This window comes from Protopterus annectens, chromosome 16.part0, assembly GCF_019279795.1.
Source record: "Protopterus annectens isolate FY-2018-M chromosome 16.part0, PAN1.0, whole genome shotgun sequence".
NCBI classification, from domain to species: domain Eukaryota; kingdom Metazoa; phylum Chordata; order Ceratodontiformes; family Protopteridae; genus Protopterus; species Protopterus annectens.
In genome coordinates this window covers 418,560,512-418,586,228 of record NC_056750.1, presented here as the reverse complement: position 1 = coordinate 418,586,228, position 25,717 = coordinate 418,560,512, and the positions used below count along the sequence as shown (strand labels likewise).

At 42.4% G+C, this 25,717-nt stretch overlaps 1 protein-coding gene across 8 annotated transcripts in view; it reads left to right on the top strand.

Moving 5' to 3' along the window:
- Positions 1 to 25,717, top strand: part of SCAI (suppressor of cancer cell invasion) — a 2,763,600-nt gene that overhangs the window by 2,391,598 nt on the left and 346,285 nt on the right. For all 8 annotated transcript variants that reach the window (XM_044058030.1, XM_044058027.1, XM_044058025.1 and 5 more), the window contains one exon: positions 12,831 to 12,930. In XM_044058030.1, coding sequence (XP_043913965.1) covers positions 12,831 to 12,930 — 100 coding nt within the window. The remainder of the gene's footprint in view (positions 1 to 12,830; positions 12,931 to 25,717) is intronic.

Sequence of the window (25,717 nt, the reverse complement as noted above, 5' to 3'; positions counted from 1 at the left end):
AGTGCAGGTTGGCGTTCTGAAATTTTCTGAAGTCGGAGTTTCAGACCGAATCAAAGTTGGCTAAGTACCCCGTTGGGGAATATTTTGGTTTTTTCTTGCCTCAGTATTTAACCGGATGTCAGAAAAAGTGAATAACTGTATTTCTTGTGGGAAACAGATACCTCATAGGGATTACCATACCTTGTGTATACCTTGCTTAGGGCCTGAGCACGACGTTGTTGGCTGTCGCTCTTGTGCTAGATTTAACAAACGCACTATTAAGAGAAGATTAGATTGTGCCAGGTTAGTTTTTGGAAAGCGTTGTAATTACAACATGCCGTCGGATGCTCCGACGCCCGCTTCGCCTAAAAAGCGCAAGGACAAAGCAGCAAAGCCTAGGTTGGAAGAACCGTCTGTCCCGGACGTCGGTTCTTTGGAGGGCTCGGTGGAGCCGGTGGTTTTACCAGAAGTTCCTTTGGATTCTCAGGGAGAGACTTTACTGTTACAAGATGTATCCTCTCAGGAGGTAGGCCAGGCTGAAGGGGCTTCTCAGGTAGCTGTTCTCCCTCCCTTCCTAAGGTGGTTAGGCCCTCCTTCTGTTTCCAAGGCTTCTTCTAGAGGCAGGCCGGGTTAACTTCAGTGGGGTCTCCCCTAGTTCTTCAGGGTCTCTGCCTAAGAAACATATGCTTAAAATGGCAGAAGATTTGATTACTATGATTAGAGGTTCTATGCCCCCCCCTGATAAGAGGCCTAGGGTGGAACCTGAGCTTGAGAGTTTTGAGCAGTGTTCGGAGGCTTCTGAGTCTTCGGCTGAAGACTTGCAGGAGTATCCTCCTTATTCTGATTCTGATGTAGATGATTCTACTCCTTCGGCTTCTCCTCCTGAGGATTTTTCTTTTTCAGAGACGCTTCATTCCATGAGGGAGCATTTTAAATGGGAAGGTCAAGATTTTTCTGATTCCAGGAAAAGGCTGAGGGAATTTTTTGTTTCTACCCCAGCATAGGCCTTTGGCTATACCTCCTGTTCTGGATGTGGTAGAAGATGTTTTTGCAGAGGCTTCCCTGAACCCTGATTCTTTGCCTCCTGCCCCAGTTAAACCGGATAGGTATTATAGGGTGCCTGAAGCTCATAAGTATCTTTTTAAGAGTCCTAGGGCAGACCCAGAAACTGTTTCTCAGGGCCCTAAAGGTGTTAAGGCTTCTGTTGTTAAAAATCCTGTTCCTTCTGATAAAGAGGCAAGGGCTTTGGATAGATGGGGAAAGAAGGTGTATACTTCTTCCACTTTAGCCATGAGGGCTTTGAATTGCCAGTTTCACATGTTGAAATACCAAAATTATCTCCTTTCACAATTGAAGTCTAAGGTAGATGCTCTGGCGGAAGGTATTGAGTGTAAAGAGTTGCAGGATTTAGTTCATGTTTCTGAACAGGTGGGTAAGCATTCCTTGCAATGTGGTTTTGATGCTGTACAGGCCTCTTCGAGGGTGGCAGCCACTGGTTCTGTTCTTCGCAGGCACGCCTGGCTGAGGGATCAGAATTTAGCTGAGCATGTAAAGACAAGGATTTTAGATGCTCCTTTACAATCTGATGTGTTGTTTGGTTCGCCTGTGGAAGCAGTTTTAAAGAAAATGGAGGACAGGGCTAAGTCTATGCAGACTGTTAAAGATTTTTTGCAGGTTCAGCCTCCGAAGTTTAGTAGAAATTGGCCTACTAAGGGGTGGACATATCCTTCTTATGATTCCCAGTCTAGGGGTAGATCTAGACGTGGTAGGGGCAGGGCTCAAGGTTCTTTTAGGCCTAGAACAGGGAGTTCACCTGCCCAGTCTTCTGGTGTGGGCAGGGGTCAGTCCTTTCGTAAGCAGACCCAATGACCTGCCTTTTCAGCTGCCAGAGCCTTCCCGTCTGGCAGCACCTTTGGGAGGAAGGCTGGCACTTTTCAAAGAAAATTGGAGTTTGATTACCCAAGACAGATGGGTATTGGATATCGTTCACCACGGTTACAGGTTTTATTTCCATACCTTGCCTCCTTTCAAAGGCATGCCAGACATTCCTCCTATACAAAGAAAAGAGGCTCACAAGCAAATTGCTCTGTTACTCCAGATAGGGGCCATTCTGCCGGTTCCTGTACCAGAAAGGGGCCTAGGATTTTATTCTCGCCTGTTCCTAGTACCAAAAAAGGGGAACACGTGGAGACCAATTTTGGATTTATCTATCCTCAACACTTATCTGGACATTCCCTAGTTCAAAATGTTGACGTTACAACAGCTTTTACCTCTGCTGGGCAAAGATCACTGGATGGTAACTTTAGATCTCAAGGAGGCTTACCTTCATGTGCCTATCAGACTCAGTTGCAGGAAGTATCTGTGTTTCCGAGCTGGGAATTCCCATTATCAGTTCTCTGCATTGCCCTTTGGCTTATCTACTGCGCCCAGAGTATTCACAAAAGTTCTGGCTCCAGTCATAGCTTTCTTCAGGCTGAAAGGAATACAAATCTATCCTTACTTGGACGACTGTCTGATTCTGGCTCAAGAAAAGGACGAGCTTCTTCAGCATCTGGAATATTTAATAGCAGTGCTAAGATGCCTGGGGTATTCTGTGAACGAAATAAAGTCCAGTCTAGTACCCTCTCAAGACATGTGCTTTCTGGGTGTGAGACTGAATACAGCGACCCAGATGGCCTTTTTAACCCCGGACAAACAAAAGAATCTTTCCCTTTACTTCCATCATCTATCTCTTCAGTCCGGGCTGACTGCAAGGACAGTCCTTCAAGCCTTAGGGTTCATGGCATCTTGTATTCTGGTGCTTCCCAATGCCAAACTGCATATGAGGAAGCTGCAATGGTATCTCAAAAATGTATGGACACAGCACTGCCAGGATTTGGACACTGTCATTCCAATAATACCTTGCATTCAAAAGGAATTTTTGTGGTGGGCTCAGGAATGTCACCTAAACAAGGGACTCTCTGTGACCCGGCCAGAGGCGAGTCAGATTCTAACGACAGATGCCTCAGACATAGCTTGGGGAGCTCATCTGAATGGAAAGTGGATACAAGACAAGTGGCCTGCCAGACTACAGCATCTACATATCAACATGAAGGAGATGTTAGCAGTCCAGTTTGCATTAATGGCTTTCAAGGAGTTACTTCTTCCAGGGCAGGTGTTGATTCTAACAGACAACACAACTGTCATGTGGTACATCAACAAGCAAGGGGGAACACATTCTTATCCTCTATGCAGGCAAGCAATGATTTTGTGGGAGACTGCGCTCAGCATGCAGCTAAATCTTCAGGCAAGGTTTCTGCCAGGAGCACAGAACTCCTTAGCAGATGTGTTAAGCAGGCAAATCATGGATCCCCACGAGTGGAAACTGGATCTTCATGTATTTCGAAAATTGACAGTGTCATGGGGAACTCCAGACATAGATCTGTTCGCTTCTCCACTAAACCACCAGCTGCCAAAGTTTTGCACGAAAAGGTTTCATCACACAGCTTGGAAAGTGGATGCTCTTTCGTTCAGTTGGGAAAATCTTCATGTGTATGCCTTTCCACCTCTGCCTCTCCTCCCAAAGGTACTCCTAAAGGTCAGACAAGACAAGCCAAGGATGATTTTGATAGCTCCAGATTGGCCTCGGCAACACTGGTACCCATTACTGAGGAATCTGGTAAGGAAGCCTCCATGGCCTTTACCTTTAATTCCACACCTTTTGTCTCAGAGGGACGGTCATCTACTCAATGTCAAGCTTCACTCTCTTCATCTAACAGCCTGGCATATTCTGTTTTGAACCACAGCAGGTCTCAACTTCCTCAACAAGTTTTGAATGTGATTATGGAAGCCAGAAGACCTAGTACACGTAAAGTGTATGCAGAAAAATGGAAGAGATTTTTATTTTGGAGTGCAGCAAAGGATTTGGATGTTTCTGAGCCTAATTTGAGTGTGGCTCTTCAATATCTTACTGAGTTATTGGACAAAGGTTTGTCTTTCTCTTCCATTAAGATTCATGCTGCAGCAATTTCAGCTCACTATGATTGTGACCCACCATTGTTTTCTCATCCTTTGTTCAAGCAATTTCTTAGAGGGGCAGAGAATATAAGACCCCCACGTAGAGCTCCTACTCCTGCTTGGGACCTCAATTTTGTGTTGGAGAAACTTACTCTACAACCTTTTGAGCCTGCGGCTACTGCTGAATTGAAATACGTGTCATGGAAGACTGCTTTTTTGTTGGCCATTACTTCTGCAAGAAGGGTTTCTGAATTGCAGGCCCTTATGGCGGTTGAGCCTTTTTTGATTTTCCATAAGGATAGGGTATCATTACGTACTAATCCTTCCTTTATGCCTAAGGTGGTTTCTAGTGTGGCTTTAAACCAAACTATTCATTTGCCTACTTTTTATGCAGATCCCCAAAATAGGGGGGAAAAGATTTTGCATACTTTAGATGTACAAAGGCAGTTGCGTTATTATTTAAGCAGGACTAGGGATTTTAGGCAGTCTCAGCAGTTGTTTGTTTCTTTTGCTTTGAGTTCTCAGGGCAAGCCTGTGTCAAAACAAACTATATCTAAGTGGATTGGGTTTTGCATTGCATTCTGTTATTCCCATCATGGCAAGGAGATTCCAGCTGGGATTAGGCCTCATTCCACTAGGGCTACTGCCACTTCAACAGCATTTCTAAGGGGTGGCAACTAAGGATATTTTGGAGGCAGCTACTTGGAGTTCAGTGCATACTTTCTCCAAGCATTACCACCTTCCTCTCTATTCTAAATCCAGGGCTGGTTTTGCCACTGCTGTGCTGCAGGGCATTTTGGCAGCTCCTGCTTCATTATAGTTTAGCCATCCTCCCTTACCTCTGCTTTGGGATTCTACCCAAGTGTTAGGACTGCAGCAATGTGAGATGAAGAACATAGTACAGTTTTGTACCTACCATAAATGTAGATGTTCGAAGATCCACATTGCTGCAGTCCAATTTACCCTCCCTCCTTCCCCTCTGTGTTTAGGGGTGGTTGTGTGGGTGAGGTTCTATTTTTGTAAATTTGTATATGTTGTATATATATTAGGTACAGGAGTGTTTGGTGTTTTGTGGTTTTGGCCTTATCTTTTTAGGGTCTTCTGACATCTGGGGCAAGAAAAGACTGAGGATATGACGTCGGTCATGCGCATTTGTACCCTGACGTCCTGATGTCAGACAAATGCGCCTTGACCGACGTCAGCCTTATACTTTGGTATTCAGGCCGACTGGGACAGCGGACTACCCAAGTGTTAGGACTGCAGCAATGTGGATCTTCGAACATCTACATTTATGGTAGGTACAAAACTGTACTTTCTCAGACCTATTCTAGATAAGAGTCATCTAAATCAGTTTGTAAAACAGACAGAATTGTGAATGGTCACGATTCAATCCATATTGCCTCTTCTGAGGAAGGATGATTGAATGTGTTCCATAGATCACCAGAGAGAGAAGTGTTCCGGAGATTTCACCATTTTCAGCTGGGTGCCAATCATTACCAGTTTGGAGCTCTGCCCTCAGTCTCACCACAGCCCCCAGGGTATTTACAAAGATAATCACATAGGTTGCAACACATACACATCTGCCAGAGATCCAAGTTTTCCCATATCTCAATGACTGACTCCTCACTGCTACCTCTAAGAATCTGTCATTTCATTATCTGGACCTTCTGCTTCATTTAATGCAAAATCTAAGACTCATGATAAATTTGACTGAAAGTCACCTGGACCCGACACAGCAAATAGATTCAGTAGATGCTACCTGACTCAGCATTACAAATTACCTCACTCCAGAGTATTCTCCCTGTGTCTGACAGCTATACAGGTACTTTAGCATCCTTCACCTTTTACAAGGTTAACTCTGCGACTTTTAATTCCAATGGCCTCCACAATTTTACTGTTTCCACTAGCCGGGTTTTACATGAGAATACTCCAATGGACTCTCTGCAATCGTTTCAAAGCATTCACCCATTATATACCAAAATTAGCATTACTCAAATATGCAGAGATCATATCAGCTGATGGATAACATCTCCGTCAGTGATGGAAGGTCATCCTTTTCACAGAGATCCACCATTGACTATCGTAACCACAGATGCCTCCCTTCTAGGGTGGGGGTAGCATTTTGAAGGAAGAATGGTCCAATGTTCTTGGTCACATCTAGAGGCAAGTCTTCACATCAGTGTCTTGGAGATGACAGCAGTCCTGCTAGCATTGCCTGCATTTCAGAATGTTCACCCCTAGGGTGTGATCTCCATACAGAAGCACAACATTGCAGTAGTCTGGTGCATCAACAAACAAGGAGGAACTTGCTCATACCCTCTTTGTCAGGAAGCCGTGAGACAGTGGCAGTTGGCAATGGGCCTTGTCTTTGCACCGATTTTTGATTGCAAAGCACATCCAGGAGACGTCCAGTGTCTTAGTGGACAAACTATAGAAACAACAGCAGGCAATGATAAAGCTGGTGGAATTCCAAGTAATCCAAGAGTAAAATAACAGAAAACACCAGAACCAAGGCAGGATACAATGACTCAGCTTTAATGAAATATTTTAAAACACTAAAGCACTTTAAAAACCCAAGTAAAAACTTTTGCCAGTATGGCTTCTTCAAGCACAACACAATAATAGTAAAACCAGTTCTTTTATCTTCTTCTTTTGACTGTTCCTGTTAGGGGTCGCGACAGCAGATCATCTGTTTCCATTTCTTCCTGTCCTCTGCACCTTGCTCTTTCACACTAACCGCCTGCATGTCCTCTCTCACCACATCCATAAACCTTATCTTAGGCCTTCCTCTTTTCCTCTTACCTGGCAGCTCCATCCTTAGCATCCTTTTCCCAATATACCCAGCATCCCTCTTCAGCAATGTCCAAACCAACACAATCTCGCCTCTCTTGCTTTGTCTCCAAACTGTCCAACCTGAGCTGACCCTCTAATATACTGATTCCTTATCCTGTCCTTCCTAGTCACACCCAGTGCAAATCTTAACATCTTTAACTCTGCCACATCCATCTCTACCTCCTGCCTTTTTGTCAATGCCACCGTCTCCAACCCATATAACATAGCTGGTCTCACTACCCTCTTGTAGACCTTTCCTTTCACTCTTACTGGTACCCGTCTGTCACAAATCACTCCTGACACTCTTCTCCACCTATTCCACCCTGCCTGTACTCCCTTCTTCACCTCTCTTCCACACTCACCATTACTCTGAACTGTTGATCCCAAGTACTTAAACTAATCCACCTTTACCAACTCTACTCCCTGCATCCTCACCATTCCTTTACCCTCCCTCTCATTTACACACATATATTCTATTTTAGCCCTGCTGACCTTCATTCCTCTCCTCTCTAAAGCATATCTCCACCTCTCCAGGGTCTCATCAATCTGGTTCCTACTCTCACTGCATATCACAATGTCATCTACAAACATCATAGTCCATGGGGCCTCCTGTCTGATCTCATCTGTCAACCTGTCCATCACCGCTGCAAATAAGAAAGGGCTCAGAGCTGATCCTTGATGTAATCCCACCTCCACCTTAAACGTATCTATCACTCCCACCGCAGTCTTCACCAATGTCACACTACCCTCGTACATATCCTGTACCACTCTTACATACTTCTCTGCCACTCCCGACTTCCTCATACAATACCACATCTCCTCTCTAGGCACCCTGTCATATGCTTTCTCTAAATCCACAAAGACACAATGCAGCTCCTTCTGACCGTCTCTGTATTTCTCCAACAACACACTCAGAGCAAACATTGCATCTGTAGTGCTACCAGTCCTTTTTATACATTTTAAAAATCATATGATATAGCAATTAATTAAACCTGTTTCTGCAGTTCTCTTAAATAGGGTTTTAAAGATATAGACTCTCTAGACATTCCCTGTGGGGAGGTGTGGTCCATAGAGGATGCAGTCTTCAGACATAATGGACAAACACTGGGAACAATGAGGGTAGGTAATTACAACCCCCCCCCCCCCAAGGCAGGAAGGTTGGCTTGTGGTCCTGGGATGCCCTAATGAACCTCATTGGTCCCAGCCCTGGCATAGTAAGTTTGGGTGAGATCAGGAGCAGGAGGTGGACCTAGTGTAGGACAGGGGCACCAGTATGAGCCGATGCTTGGCTGTGCAGAAGGGGTAGAAACACTAAATGCTAGATGTTATTTCAAGGTCAAGAGCTTCCTTCAGAGTTTCTGTTTTCCATGGTTCCTGTCAGGATGCCACCAAAACTGTACTACTGGAGAATCTGTCAGACTGTTGCATTGTATGGATTGTGTCAAGTTAGATGTAAAAGTTATGTACTTTGCATAAGAATAGATTTTCTTGATCCATGCCCATGTACTGCAGCATACCCTCCCACCATCCCCCTTCCCAACATTTACCAACTTTTTGTCAGCTTAGAGAACATAACAGAGGTCTGAAGGCTTTTTTCCATGGGAGGATGACAATATACATCTTGTATATATTTGCCCTTGTGTTCATTAGTGATGGTAACAGGGCTTTTAGGTCCATTCTTTTCCATTCTGCAGTAGCCAGATGTGATCAGGAGAGAGTGAGGTGAGAGATGCATTATGCAAATGAAGGAATGAGCGTGAGGGAGACTGAAAGATGCTGAAGAGAGGAACGCCTGCTGCAACCACTCCAAATGTTGCAGTGTATTGACTGTGTGATCAAGAAGATCTGTTATTATGCTTAAGTACATAACTTTTGTTTTCCTGCTTAAAGTGTTTGTTTAAATATCTGTCCATGCATCAATCCATCAGTGTTTTTTATTTTTGTTTTGTGAGTTTTTATATGCTGTTTGATGGTTTGAAATGTTGAGTTTTTTTAATTGTTGGTGACAAGCAGGTTAAACAAAAGCGGTTCCATGGTTTTTAACATTAGTAGTTTTTCATTTTGTGAATTTTTATGTACCAGCTGTTGGAAGTGCTGAGTTTTGTTCCTTCATGTTTTCTAAACTAATTTCAGAAAAAAATGGTGCTCTTGTTGAGGACTGTCCCTTTGTCTTAAAATAACATGCATCTAGTACAACCCTTTGGGCTGGTGTGGGTAATGTCAAAATGCTTCTATAGTGGTCCCTTTTATAAGATTTTCTTTCTGTCTCCTCTTTTGAGTATCTCAGATAACTCCTTTGTAAGGATGACAAATTAACCTTCAAATGTGATAGCATAATAATCCAGCCTTCAATGCTAGAAGTCTAAATCTCAAAATGCACTCACTCGAGGCACTCCTTAAAATGGAGAACATCGATATCTGTGCAGTAACTGAGACCTAGTTCAAGGCTCCAGAGAGCACCCCTGCACTACCAGGCTATAACTCATACCACATGTTTTGGCCATGTAACATGGACCGGAACACCAAAGGTGGAGGTTTGTCCATATTCTTTAAGGATATCCACATCTCCAGGCTAGTTGCTCAGCATAATGCAGCTGAGGTTATCCAAGTGCAACTAAGTCTGGGCAAAACTGCAATCCAAATTGCTACAGATCACCCACCATGCCCCAGGATTCCCACTCCTCTTTTCTTGATATACTAGAAAATCTTAGGGTTCAACCAAACACCCTAATAATGGGTGATTTCAACTACCCCACCATTAACTGAGAAAACTACTCATGTACCAACTCCTTCACTCAACGCTTTCTGGAATTCATAAACTCCAATGCCCTGGATCAACTTATCCACACCCCCACCAGGGGCAGCAATATCCTAGATATAGTCATTACCAACATGAGTGACTGGTGTTCCACACCTGAAGTCAACGCTTCATTGGTCCGATCTGACCATAAGCTAATTACCTTAGATATCCACATCTTGCCCCCACCCCCCATTAAGGAAACCATGGTAAAAAATTTCTCCAAAGCCAACTTCATGCTTCTTAAAACAGAAGTGGTGAACTTCATGACACCCATGCAGATGGACAATACAGTTACGACTACTGAATCCTACACAGTTGCACTTTATAAGCACTTACATGAGTGCATGGATCGTGCTATCCCAAACAGAACCAAGACGCTATCCTCCAAAAAAAGGAAGCCAATCTGGTGGTCTCCTGCCATAAACAAACTGTACAACAGAAGGAAGAAACTGTTGCAAAAGAGAGTAAAATCCCATGAGTGGAGGAGCTCCCCGGTCAGCCTCAGTAAGAAGCTGCGATCCCTGATAAAATCCTCCAAAGCTAGTTATGAAAACAAAATCACCACTGATTCTAAAGACAACCACAAAGCATTCTATAGTTATGTCTTGAATTTCAATGGCAACACTTAGATCTGCTCTGAGTTACAGCACAATGGCACTAAATATACAGACCCAACTGATATTGCCAACATCCTGGCAGATAGGTTCAGTGCTAACTTTACCCCCCTCTCACCCCCTAAAGAGCCCATCTGTATACCGGAAGAATGCAAAGTTCCTGTAATCACAGCTGCACAGGTAAAAACCACACTCTCCAAAGCCAAGAACACAGCATCCATGGGACCAGACAACATCCCAGGCTGCGTTCTACATGAACTACAGAACGAACTGGCACCCCACCTAAGTACCATATTCAGTCATAGCCTCACCTCAGGCTTTGTGCCTGCTGAATGGTGCACAGCGACAGTTATCCCACTCCACAAGGGGGAGCCACCACGGACACCGGGAACTACCACGCCATTAGGCTGACGAGCCTGGTCTGCAAGGCCATGGGACGTATCATCATGGAACTTATGATTAAAGACATTGGTAATCTCCAAACTCTGGACCCCACCCAGTTCGAGTTTGTAAAAGGCAGATCATGTCTCCTAAACCTGATAGACTTCTTTGAAGCAGTCACCAAAGCCGTAGACAAGGGTAAGATGGTTCACACAGCCTATCTAGATCTTGACAAGGCTTTCAACACCATCCCCCACTTTGGAATTATAGATAAACTCACTAAACTAGATATAAATCCCTATGTCACAAGATGGGTTGCCAACTGGCTCACTGACAGAACCCACACTGTGAAAGTAGCAGACTCCAAATCCGACGTCAGACCAGTGACAAGTGGAGTACCACAAGATTCAGTCCTGGGTCCTCTCCTGTTTGGTATCTACTTCTCTGAAGTACAGGCTAATACAGAAGGTCTTTGGCTAACGAAGTTCGCAGATGACTGCAAACTAGGAGCCATAATCAAAACTCCTAACGATGTGGACATCCTACAAAAGGGCCTCAATGAGACAGATGCCTGGTGTCAAAGCCATGGCCTCAAGCTCAATGCCAAAAAGTGCATTGTCATCCCCTTTGGTAAAAACTCTACCCATGAACTACAGCATAGGCGGTAGTATACTTATCACCGAAAGTGTGATAAGAGACCCTGGGATACAGGTGGACAGTAGTCTCTCCTTTGATAATCACATCACCACAGTAGTCAGGAAATCCTTCTACGTGGTACACCTCATCACAAAAGGTTTCTCATCCAGAAAAAAAGAGGTCATTGGTCCCCTCTACTCATCACTCATTAGACCCATTATAGAGTAGAACGTCCCTTTTGGTATGTACCTCACAAGACATCTACAACAACTGGAAAGGCCGTAGAAATACCTCACAAAGAGGATTACTGGCCTCAAATAGGTGCCCTACACAGACTGTCTCAAAAAACTCCAGCTTTACTCCGTCGCATATCGCCTACTCAGAGGTGATCTCTGCCTAACATACAAAGCTATGTCAAACCCAGAGCTGCTGGACGTGATCCACTTAAAGAAATCCCAATCCGTCCGAGCTACATGCTCTAGGGACCTAAACCTTGTCATGACAATAAACAGAACATGCCGGAGGGATAAATTCCTGTCCCAGAGACTTCCCGTACTCTGAAATAAACTACCTATCTATATCAAACAAAGCTCCTCTTTAGCACTCTTCAAGAAAAATCTTGATGATTGGATGGGAAATAGGAAATTCACCCCAGGGATCACCTCTGTGGCTCTGCTCAACAGTGGCACAGGAAAATAATTTTCTTGGGTGGCAAAAGCCAGGGTACCTTTTTGGCTGGTCTTGTATAGGCCCCAGGGCTGATAGCCTAGTACCTACCTATGAACCTGTGAGCCATCCATCCATAATCCCATTTTTCCATTGCTATGCATGTGGTCAGGGTGTCGCTTTAACCAGGACAATTATCCCGAGCCAGTGTTCACTCCATCAGGTGACCAGCCCTGTCACAGTTTTTCTTCCATGTCACACACACACACACACACACACACTTATGGCCAATTTATTGTGCCCAGTCTACCTTCTGCATGCCTTAGGAAGGTAGGAGGCAACTGGATCACCCAGAGAAAACTCACAAGTACACAGTGAGGACATGCAGACACTGCACAGAAGGCATTGTAGCTGAAAATTGAAGAGACAACTTTTGCTGTGAGGTGAAACATGTTTAGAAATAATTTTGTATTTTGATTTGTAGGGAAATGGTTGTTTTCCTTTCTGAAGTATTTTAATGGAAGCATTTCCAGAAAATATTGACTGGTTATTATAAATAATTTCTGTAATTGTAAATAAACTGTAACTGCGCACATAGCTTCTTATCATAAGATGTAATGCCATAACACATTTTGTGTTGGGCTTCACTTAGCCTCTGAAGAAATGTATGCAGATGACCTGAAGATAGTCAACACAATTAAAATGATTGCATATTACAGTTTTTTTGGTACATAAATAAGATGCATTGTTCTGAATTTCCTCTAAACATCTCACAGTCTATGTGATGGGTCATGGGCATTGTCATTTTATATCCTGGTTATTTTATTCATTTAGCCAGTAGGAGGTGTATTTGTTCTTTTTTTTTTCTTGATGGGCACTAGTTTTACATGGTGCTAATGCATAGCTTGTATTCTTGTATTATTTAGGTCCCTATGATTTTGGTGGAGTTCTTACAAATAGCAACCGAGATGTAGTAAATGGTGATGCAATATATAAACGGAATCAGTCATATAAGGAAATGCACTGGTATGTATGTATGTATGTATAACTCAAGAAAGCAAAAGTTCAGTATTGTGATTTAACTGTCAAAAATGGTCGATCATGTATCTAGGACTGTTGTTTTAGTTATTAGTATGAAGACATAAACAGGACAGTAACCATAAGCATGAGTTGTGCACTCAGTTCTGCATTGCTAAAATGGGCTGTTTGGCAATGGATCAAAAAGAACCATCTGTTATTTTCTTATATACAAGATTTTGAATGTATTTATTTATTCATGATAAACAGATTATTTTTGTCTCAAAAAGAAGTTTGTGCATAAATCACGATAGACAAGATGTAATGTTTAAATTTATTTATTTATTGAATAGGAAACTTAAGAACTTTTGTAAATCATGTCTTAGATCATTATCATCATCACCCTTTTACTTTTTTGTGTGTTGCCCCACTGTTTTGGGCACCTTACTTTTCACCTTTGTATTCTTCTGTCACACACTGCCCCTGACACTCTGTGCCATTTGGCTGTAACCCCACTCATTCCAGCTTTCATCTCCTCATTCAGACTTTCGTTCTCCTCAATCACCCCTCTCAGATACCTGAAGCTGTTAACCTGTGCCACTGTTTTCCCTTCTGTCTCATTTCTCAGCTTCTTCCTGCTATCCCCCCAGCTCCTGCCATCACGACTGTCTTATCTGTATTCAGTTTCATCCTGTTTGCCTTCAGTTGGGTCTATATCATATCATCGGACGTACTATTTAGTGACCACTTATTAGTCTAACACTAATAAGCAAAAACACTAAATAGCGAATGTTCGTTTGCTGGGAAAACAATGGGTCAGCCATCTTCAGGGATTTGCCCTGTTCCCCACTGTAGTATGATCTCGGAGTTGGTATATTTAGTTGGGGGTGTGTGGGGGAAGATGGGTTCTGTTTGGTGATGTTTTTCTGTGGTTCATTGGGTTGGCCAACTGTTTTTTAACTCACTGAAACATTTTGCTTAAACGAACATTTGCTATTTAGTGTTTTCGCTTTAGTGTGTTCGACTAATAAGGGTTTGCTAAATAGTACGTCCGATGATGTGATATAGACCCCTTCAGTTTTACATTCCATTCCACTATCATTTGCTGAAGTTCTTGTTCAGAATCTGCTTGTAATGCCACATCATCCGCATATAGCAGCTTTTTGGATCCTGTTGCTAATATAATTAATCACCAGTATGAACATCAGTGGGCTCAGTGCTGAAACCTGATGCACACCCATTCCCTCTGGTAATTTCTCTGTGAGTCTGAGCACTGTTTGTACTTGTGTCATTGGGCCCTTGTACATAGCCTGCAGTAATTCTACCAATGTTTCTAGGACTTTGAACCATTGCAAGGCTGCCCAGATCAGCTTTTTATGACCTTGTTTTATGCTTTCTCCAAGTCAATGAATACCCATTTGAACTCTTTCCTCATCTCTAACTTCTTCTTAGCTATCTGTCTTATTGCAAACATCAGGTCAGTTGTGCTGCATCCTGATCTGAATCTGAACTGCTCATCTCCCATCTTACTTTCCACTACTGTGCTTGTCCATTTATTAGTCACTCTGTTCAGAATTGTCATGCAGTGTGACGGGAGTTTAATACTTCTGTAGTGCCCACAGCTGTGAACGCCCTCTTTGTTCTTGTACACTGGCATTAGCATGTTTATTCTCCAGTCATCTGGGATATATCTTCTCTCCATAATGCTATAAGAGTATCCTCTGGATCCATTTCTGTCCTACCTCATCCATCATCTTGATCATATCTGCTGTGACCTCATCTGAGCTTGCTACTTTCCCTGACTTCATTTTCCTTGGTGCTGTTCTTCTTCTAGGATGGGCTTTTCTTCTTCTTTCATCATAGGTTGTGTCTGGGGCAGAACAGCTTTGGTGGGTTTTTCTTCATTCTCTAGTTGCGTTAAGTACTCCTTCCAACTGTATTTGATGTTCTGTGAATTGGTGAGCAGGTTACTGCTGGCACCCTTTATGAAGGGTATCTGATGACTTGTTATGTCTTGTGTAGTTGCTTATAATTCAGGTTTTATGAAGTTACATGTTTAGTGGGGAGCGATCTTTGCACCAGTGTGACTGAAGTAAGCACAGATGTCATTTTGCTGAAAAGGTCCAAAAAACATTTGCATAAATTGTAGCAATATGTTTTGTGTGGAGGAAAAGCCCCCACTCCATCTCCCTGCAGTTCATTTTTCCAATCTGCACATTCTGACTTACATATTTGATTCTGAGGACACTGCATCTTTGGGTGTGAATTTTTTTTTTACTCTGGCGATACTTCACCTTTGAGTATGATTTGATTTCTTATTTACAACATAGCCTTAATCTAACAGGACATTTTAGATGTCTGCTGTTTGTCAGCCGTCTACTTCTTACCATGTATGGGTATGACTTTGAGGTGTTTAATTACTAAGACATCAGCTACACATTTATTAATGTTATGTGGTGATGTATCATATTAATGCATACTTTTCCACAGTATGGAATGATACTCCTCCAATAAGAGTTCAGTTTGCTTGTGACAAATGTTCACATCATCTTACTTGTGTTTATAGTTTGTTTTATTTTTGCAGTAATTTTTTGTATCCTAGCTGCAATTTGTGTTATAGCATCTGTTAGTAAACCTGTGTGCCATATCTCATTAAGTAAGTGATGTTTGTGAGTTCTAATTTTAATTTTATTGTTTAAAGGGGGTTACTGCTTGTGTGCCTTCCTTTGCAGAGACTGGGTCTACGTATTATTTCTTCCCCATTCAAATCAGAAAAGACTCCTTCAGTGGTCAGAAAAAAAATCATCTCATGTTCTTGGGATTATTTTCGTACTAGATATCCCCAGCAGCTAGCACTGAAGTCCTTTTCCTGAAATGACGGATATCACAGTCCTGTCTAGGGGCACCTCTGATTCCCACTGTATTTCAGTTAGTTGTATGTAAGTTGTTGTTCTTCTTTCGGCTTTTCCCCTATTAGGGGTCGCCACAGCGGAACGCCAGTCCGCTAATGATTGGCAGTTGATTTTTACGATGCCAAGGTGCCAGCCCGACACCCAACCTTCAACGAAGGCACGCCCATTCACACATGTCTTTCGAACGCCACTCGACCGCAGGGAGGACATTGCAGACTCCACACAGAAGGCACTCCAGCTGAGAATCGAACAGGAGAACCTTTTGCTGTGAGGCAACAGTGCTACCGCTGCACCACCACAGCTACTTTAGTTAAGTACCAGAAAAACTGGTGTTTTTTTTTCCCCCCAGATATCTTTTACTCTGATGGGTTCTCTGGAGGTACTATTTTGAAATCCTTATTTAATTTATATTCTTTTTATTAAAAGTAATTTCATTATGCAAGAGAGATTAAGTGACAGTGAGCCTTAACACCATCAAAGTCACATTGTATTTACATTAATAAAAATGCATAAATATAATACAACAGAATTTTATTCATGTACACTGAACTCAACATTGTCAATAAATTTACTACTTGTATTTCTTATTTTGTATATTTGTAACAAAAAGTCACATTCAGTAAAAGTAGTTGTCAAAGCTTAATCTTTGTACATGTCTTCAATAATGACTTCTCAGTGATAAATGTCATATGTTAAGATGTTTTTATGGCTAGTTTGTAATATTCTGTGACCTCATTCCATTTGGCCTTTATTTATTCCCTTGAAGTCTATCCATTTGCATAATTATCTTAATCAAGTTTAAATGGCATTTGTAAATACTGATTGGGTTTACTCAAAAAATATATTTTCCAGTATTTGGCTATCTTTGACTTAACAGTGGAAGATAGTGCGTTTGTAATTATTGTTTGACTTCTTATCCCTCCAAACTATTTTCCTCATATGCCCATAATACAAAAGGGCCAAAAAGTTCTGTTTGTTTATGGAAAATAGGTTCTTTGTTACAAATCATTATCCAAATGTATTTAACATTATTGTATTGGAAGAACATTTTATTTTGCATTGTTAACTGGGATTGTCCAACATGGCTTGAGAACCCGTTTTTCAGCAGAAGCCCTAAGATAACAGCTCCATATGATAATAATAGTAACTCCACATATCTCCAACTAGCTGAACTTGTCTTCATGTTTTACTTGTACATCTTTCCAAGCTAAGAAATGGTATGGTGCGGTATATCTTTATCTGTTGATCCTTTACATTTTTCCATTTTACTATTTCATAACACCTGTTCTAAATATCAGTTAACTGTAAGTTTTTATTTACTTCCCATCTTGTTTGCATATTGTTACTTTGCATCTCTAATAAAGGTGTCTAAATTGTGATCTGATGTTGTTAATCTTCATTCTTTCCTTACTGATGGGTGTCGGTTCCGTCTTTGGAATTGAATTGGCCATTTTAACAAGCGCTCACGCCAGCCAAAAAACTCTCAAGCTAAGTTTTTACCCGTAGCGCCCCTCTCTACATTACCCCAGATTTTGTTTGCCGCGTACTGAATAAAGACGTGTCAGGCCAGCTCTAGGCTAAGTCATTTAAACATTTTCATATTTTGTCTCTTGTTAAACCTTCCTTTTTGTTATTTGCATATACCTAGTTGGCCTACTGTTAGTGGCATACTTTTTGCTTATCTGTGTGAATGTCCATCTTTCTTTTTCCTCCTTTTTACTCTGCGTACCATTGTTGGTATTCTCTTTTTTTCCTTTCCCCCTTTACTGTATTAAAAAAAATTCCTTTCTTATTCTTTGTGGTTGAGAGTGTGTGTTTCTGCGTTTTGGTCACTTTATCTTTTGTGGCTAAATTGTATTTTTTTGTGCCAATATGTCTGAGAAAAGGAGTACAACTGGTTTTAAGCTCTGTGATCAATGCGACAGGAAAACACCTAATGTGGACAGCTATACATTCTGTGGCTGCTGTCTTGGGGTACCACATGTATCTATAAACCCCCTTGTGACATTTTTAAAGCATTTAGCTCCCGCACATTGGTGGAATGCAAGAATAAACTTATGCTTAAAGGTCTCCTTAAATCTCCGTTTGTGGAGGTTATCTCTGAGGTGGAGGGCACATCTCCTTCGAAGAAAGACTACAAGAAGAGGAGTAAATCTTTACCCTCTTCTCCTCACATTAGTGAATCCACATCGATGGAGCCAAAAGCAAAAATCTCAAAATTGGCACCAGCATCCTCTGCACCAGGGCCTCAAACTCCTTCCATGGTGCTGTCTTCAGTTCCGCCACCTCAGCAGCCAACCACGGTGCCGTGCTTGGCACCTGTTCCTCAGACTCTCACTTCAACACCGATTGTGACAACATTACCAACTTCCCTTTCAACACCAAAAATAGTCATTCCAACACTGGTCACTTCCCCCCTACCTGTACATCATGCAGGTCCTTCGACCTCGGTGCCAAAAGGTGAAATAACCCCTCGGACCCGATATTCCCCTCCACTGGATCCCTTTCTAGAATGTCCTGACTTCCCATCAGGGATATCCACCCACTGTTCCAGGAGCCTTTTGGAACTGGACGTAGTGAGGCTTGTGGATCAGCTCCTGGCGGCCAGAGGTTTTCCAACTCCCTCCCACCTGGAGCCAAGGATTTTTCTCCACAGACTCCTACATACTTTCCTCCTTCGACCTCTCTGGAGGTATCTGAGCCTTCGACACCGACGCCAACCCTGGTTCCAACTTCTTCAGCTTCATTGGTAGAATCTACCATGGCTCTGGAGTCTACCCTTTGGTCTTCAACTCACCTGAAGCTGGGCCATCCTCAGGATCAACACTGCTGTGTCGGCACCGTGATCCGTAGTGCGGTGCCTTTTTTTTCCTAGGCGCTGTCTACTATGGTTCCGTTTGCTTTGAACCGGGTTCTCACATGCCTCATTCCCTGGAAGTGGGTTCATCAGACTGGGTGTGACCTCGGTCCCAAGGTTGTCTTTCTTGGTTCTAGGCTCCCATCCCTCTTCTGGTGGACGTACTTTCCAGGTGATGGACAAGGCACCTGCCTCTGCAGGCTCCCAACTGGTCCCTTTGGTGCCAAAGACCCATATATACCTTTCCTCTGAGCTGCAGTTGACACAACCCTCTACTCAAGGACACCGGGCAATGAAACCTCAAGATATCCTTCCACAAGGTATCCACTCTGCAAAGTCCTACTTAGATGTCCCCGGCGAGGAGGTACTTTGCAAGCGATCATGTAAGAGGAAGCACGTGGATTCCCCTGAAGAATCCCTCACCGAAGATACAGACTATGATGAAGGGGAAGGGTCTCCACTGTCACTCCCTGAGGATGTCTCCTTTGGAGACATAATGAAGATCCTGAAGCAGCGGGGGACTGGAAGTCTACCACCCCTTCCTTGGAGGAGTCTGTATTCTTGCAGGCTTTCCATGCCTGGCCCTGTACTCCCTGGGTGACACTGCCTGCAGATGACCTGGTTCAGCTCATAGTGTAGCGTGTGTGGAAGAATCCTGATACCATTGAACCTATCCCCTGGAGACCAGACAAAATTCTTTCTCCTCTAGAGGACAGTCCACACTGGTCCAAGGGCCTGCCAGTAGATGGTATGGTTGTGGTGGTGGTCACTAAGAAAGAGCTCACCGAGGAGAGCTCTACTGTCCATCCCCCTAACAGGGAGTCTCAGGTGATAGACTAGGGAAGCGGGTGTACTCTTCAGCGACCTTCGCCATTCGGTCCCTGCACTATTTGGTACACTTTACCCGGCTTCAGAGAAATCTAATCTGAGAACTTTCCAGAATCCCTTGCAAGAGCAGTTTCTGATGGGGTAGGTGACAAAGTTGCCTCACAGCTTGCCACCCTGGAATCTATCTTTAACTCTTCTATGTAGTTGATTTCTCATTCTACCAAAGGGGCGGCTAGAGCAGCAGGTGCAGGCGTTGTCACGAGACATCCTGCCTGGATGTGCTTATGTAATTTTGCAGATCCCTTTAAGTCTTCCTTCCAACTCTGGGTGATACTCTGTCAGGACAAAGCTCCGGCTCAGGCAATTCTTCCAACTACTAGGGTCAATGGCAGCATCAATAACAATAGTTCCACAGGCAAGATTACACATGAAACTCCTACAGTGGCTTTTACTAACGCATTGGTCCCCTTTGACTCACCCTATGTCCTTTCAAATCAGGATAACATATCGGTGCAAACAAGATTTAATTTGGTGGATAAAGCCAGAAGAGCACTTATGAAGTTGCTCTTTCTCTCCCTCTCAGCCCAGATCCATAGTGACCATGGATGCCTCCCTGATTGAGTGGAGGGGGGCATTTCCAGGTAAGGACAGTCCAAGGCACTTGGTCACCCTTGGAGGCCAACCTACATATCAGTGTCCTAGAACTGAGGGCAGTGCTTCTAGCGTTGGCAAGCATTTCAACATGTTCACCTTTCAGGAACGATTGCCATCCAATCTGACAACAAACATGTCAGTAGTCTGGTACATCAACAAACAAGGGGGAACCAAGTCCTACCCATTGTGTCCAGAGGTAATGAGAATTTGTCAATGGGCGAGAGCGTCCAACCACTTTCTGATAGCAATGCACATTCCTGGGGATTCCAACATAATTGCAGACAAATTCAGCAGATGCATTCTCCTGCCTCACGAGTGGTCCCTCAATCCTGTCATAGTGGTGGAAATCTTTAGTCGCTGGGGCCATCCTTGCTGCTGTCTGTTTGCATCCCCCATGAATCACAAATGCAGAAGCTACTTTGCCCTAATTCCCCTACAGGGGGAGTCCAAAAGGGACACTCTTGTGCACGATTGGCCCACGGGACTTCCTTATGCTTACCCTCCCCTTCCTCTGTTCCCACAATTATTAAAGAAGGCTCTTCGGTTGAAAAGCAGAGTAATCCTCATTGCACTTTACTGGCCCTGAGAAATTTGGTTTACCTTTCTTTGGCCTCACCTAGTACATCAACCAAGGGGTCTGGATCCAACCCCAGAATTGCTGTCACACCCACAGGGGTTGATACAGCTGAACATATCAAGCCTCAAGCTGACAGCTTGGCTCTTCCACTTCCAGTAATTGCCAGGCTGAGCAACCTATCCTCTCCTGTCTGCCATATTCTTCTGCCTTCACATAAACCATCCACCAGCAAACTTTATCTAAGCAAGTGGAAAAGATTCATAATTTGGTCTCGTAAAAATGGAGTAAACCCTTTTTCAACCTCGCTTTCTATGGTGCTAGATTACTTATCTAACTTCCTTTATTCAGGACCTGCAGCTTCAACTATTTGAGTACATTTGGCAGCAATCTCCAGTATCTGTAATGGTTTCAAGGACTCTTCCTTGATTTTACACCGCCTCTGTAAAACGTTTTTGAAAGGAGTTACACACATTAGGCCCCCCTTCAAACAACCAATTGAGCCCTGGAGTTTAACATTAGTTCTACGATCCTTGACTCGTCCGCCCTTTGAATCTGCTGCCAATTGTGATCTGAAATTCTTATCCTGGAAGACTTTGTTTTTGGTGGCCATTACCTCAGCAAGACCAGTTTCTGAGTTGCAAGCTTTGTGCATAAAATGTCCTTACATAGAGTTCCATAAGGACAGAGTATCGCTCCGGACTAACCTCTCCTTTTTACCCAAAGTTATTTCAAACATGACTATTAATCAAACCATAAAACTACCAGTTTTCTTTCCAAATTTTTCTAACAAAGGAGAATATTTACTACATTTGCTTGACATGCATAGACAATTGCTTTTTTATCTCAACAGAACTAAGTCATTACGAAAATCAGACCAGTGTCATTCTCAGGACCAAGATTGGGGAGCCTTGTTTTCAAAGTTACTTTCTCTAAATGGTTGAGAGATTGCATTTGCTTCATTTATCAACGGTACAAAGCTTCCCTACCATCTAAAGTCAAAGCGCACCTACTCAACCAGATCAGTCACAACATCTGTTGCTTTCTGTGCAAGAGCTTCTATGGATGACATTTGTGCAGCAGCAGCATGGTCTACCCCTCATACATTTATCACTCATTACAAATTGGATATGGTCTACAGGGGAAGAGCTTCCTTTGGTTCAATGGTACTCAGGAATATTCTTCCATAGGGCTTCCCAGGAAACAAAGTAGCTATGGACTCTGTCGCATCAGTAAGGAATGAATGAAGATTAACAACATCAGATAAAGAAGTTATGTTCTTACCATAACGTTCCATCTGTTTTGTTGATCATTCATTCATTCATTACAACCCACCCGCCACCCCCCTCCGAAAGACTCCTGGTGGTTTGCATATGGTCCTAGCCTATGACAGGAAAGTTGCTCAGATAAAGCCTCTGCTTTCTTTCTTCCTTCCTTACGGGCAAACTCAATCTGAGGTAGTGTAGAGAGGGGCATTATGGGTAAAAGCTTAGCTTGAGAGTTTTTGGCTGGCGCGAGCTTGTTATAACGGCCGATTTAGTTCCAAGGAAGAAACCGACACCCATCAGTGATGAATGAATGAAGATCAGCAACACAGATGGAATGTTATGGTAAGAACATAACTTCTTTTTTCCTTTTCATGTCTCATGTTTTCATACTTCTACTTTCCAGTCTTCTAATTGCTTTCATCTGTTCTACTTTAGTAATATCTGTCTCATTAAAAATATCTATCTTATGCATTTTTAATAATCTTTCATTCCTTAATTGATTTAATTCACTTTTTTGATCTAGAAGTGGCTAAGTAAGTCATGTACAAGGAGATCTTCAGTATGTGGGTCAGTTTTGCAGTAGCCTAAGCTGTGTGGGTCTTACCTCCCTGCACCAGTCAGTTACAAAGAACACTGGGCACCCTCCAGGCTCTCCAGCCTGCCAGGAGTGCAATATGTGCTTGGTATAAAAGGCAGTTGGAGCACCAAAAATTTTCAGAGCTTTTTTTGCAGGTGATTCAGTGGTCCCTGTGGTCTGTCAGTCTGCTAGTGATCCTTCAAGAGCTGGGAAGATAAATCCCTGTTTGGGGAAAGCCTTCCTATTTATACTTGATTTTATGAGGAACACTTTTTTTTTCGTTCAGAAAGCTGTTTTGCTAAGAAACAAAGTGATATGGACTGTCTCTAAATGGGGATGTAATGCTGGTGCTAGTGTAAACTTTTTAGTGAAGAAAAGTTTGTTTTTTTTTTTACTAAAAAATGTTATCAGATTTTAAATGTTTGCATGTTTGGGACAGGATATTGTACTTGTGAGGGACGTACCTCTCAACATCTTAGAGCAAGAAATCTGGACAAAGCCATAAATAATTGTTGGACAAAGGCCCAAAAATCGGGACAGTTTTTAAATATTGCTCTTAAAACTTAGAAAGTTGATATAACAGGTTTTGAATTAGCATGCATTTTCTGAAGGATATGAAGTCTGAAACACAAATGTGTGTCATTATTTTCTAATGTCAATCTTTAACAATTTACCACTAATTTGCTTGAAAAACACAATTTTATGAACAACGGACCAAAAATATGAGGCCAAACTCTGCACATTCTGTGAAAATCTGTACAGTTGAGAAGTGTGGTGGTGGGGGACTGTTGGTGGTTTAGAAGTTTTGTATGTCTGGGATAGGATATTGTACTTTTGAGGGACTGTTGGTGGTTTAATTATCTCAGAACCATTTGTTCTCTGCTGCTTGCCTTATCAAGAATTTGCTACCCACCATCCAAACTTCATTCTTAGCTTAAAAATGAAGCAGAAGTCAGTCTCCATGGTTGTACCTTCTTCAACAAAGTATTAGTTTTAAGGGTGTGCACACTTATGCAACCAGCTTATTGTACATTTTTTATATTTTTTCCCCTTAACAGATTTGTTTGTTTTTCAATTGAATTCTACATGTTATAGGTCACATTAAAGGTGGGGAAAGTTTTGAAATGATTTATTGTGGTCTCATTTTTGTATATCACAAAAACCTGGCAGTTTAACATGGGTGTGTACACTTTTTATATCCACTGTATGCCTGTTTAGCTGTTCCAGTGTTGGATCTGGGCATGGGAAACCATCTCCTTTGGGTCTGTGAGACACTTTGGGGCTGCTTTTCTGAGTAAATGAGGAAACAGACCTCTTGACATGGCTGAAGTGCAATCTCTATGTCCGTCTTCTTACAGGTTAGTACCTACAAGCAAAAAACAGAAGGTCAAACATTGTTCATGTGAAGACGTGGAGTCTGTTTGAAAAGATGATTTTTTTTTTCTGAGCCAGGCAAGTCTTACAAACTGTTAATCCTGGTGCTCAGAAATCCTTACCTGAGGGCAGTCTTACTAAAGAAATTGCTGAGGAAAATTTATCAAAGGATTCTGACAAAGACAGAAACAGGGTTTCCTGTTTTGGGGATTCACAAACCTTAACTTTGATTGAGGAAACACTCCTTTCCACCTCCTTTGGAGGAAATTTTCTTTCTGTCAGACTATTTCCAGGTTGAATGAGGTATTTTTGTGGGAGCAGGTGTATGTCCCTCTGAAATGAGTAGATACTACATTATACAAGTGGATATTTCTCATTCTATATTTATGCTTCCAGTTTTGCCAGCCTTGAAAGATGTGTTTAATGCTGCTTGTGTTAGTCCTGACCCACAACTTTCTGTCCCAAAAAGGCAGCTAGACTGTATAAAGTATCTCAGACTAACACATTTTTGTTTTCTCATGTTAGCTCAGATCCAGCTTTATATACCTCTTTGTCAGCTAGAAACAGACTGTTAGTCAGTACCATGGACGAAGAAGACACGGTATTGGACAGATGTGGTAAGAGATTTTTCTTTTCCATTTTAGCGTATAGAATTCATGTTACCTATTTTTTGTGCTGAAAGTTTGAAAGAATACTCTGCATCACTTCCTTCAGAAGATAGCTTTTTCTAAATCTTATTGTTTTCTAATCTTTCTCAAGTATCAAAACATGCTTTGAAGAGTATGTATGGTTGGGCAAATACTCTGTCTGAGGCCACTGCTGCTACTACAGTTCTGAAGATTTATGCCAGGATATGTACCCAAAAGCTTGCGGATGAATTAAAGTCTGCAATTTTAAATTCTACATTTGATAAGGAGATTTGTTTGGCCTCTTTGCTACTCAGGTCCTCAACAATTTGATGAAAGAGGAAGTTAATTCAAGGAGTGTCCAAGATTTCTCAGTCCCCAAATCTCCCAAATCCTTTTTGTCTTTTAAAAAGCAAAACAAGCAATCCCTGTTAACTCAAGACAAACGGAGCAAAAAAGAGATAGCAAGAAGGGAACAACAAGAAACTAGGATCTTTTCCACAAAAAGAAACAATCTAATAATTCACAATGACTATGCCATCATTCTATCCCCATGCCCTCTCCTCTTGCTCCTATTGCTCGAAATCTGTCCCAGAAGCTGGCTTTTACATTTCTCTGTGGCAACAGATTGTTTCAGACTCTTGGGTTCTAAAAGTGGTTCAGAAGGGTTACAGTTGGCACTGGATGCAAATACTTCCTTTCAGGAAGATTACTCCCCATCCTTCAAACCAAATAGAGATGTTCTCCTCAGGTTCTTCTGCACTTACTTACCCTAGGAATCATAGAACCAGTGCTGTCAGATCAAAGGGGCAAAGGTTTCTATTCCAGAATCTTTCTGGTACCAAAGAAAGAGCTTTCAAGGAGACCAGTTCTAGATCTTTCCTTTTTCAAAATTTAAAATGTTGACTCTTCAAACTCTATATTACATCTTATTCTTCTTTTAAATGTCATAGTAACATTAGACCTAAAGGATGCTTATCACATTCCTTTAGCCACAGACTTCAAGAATTTGTTTTGGATTCTCTGTATCTGGGTCACGTCGGTTCTCTTCAGTGTCCTTTGGGTCATCTATGGCTCCAGGTGTGTTTATAAAGTACAGTTGTGTACACTTACCGTAAATGTAGAT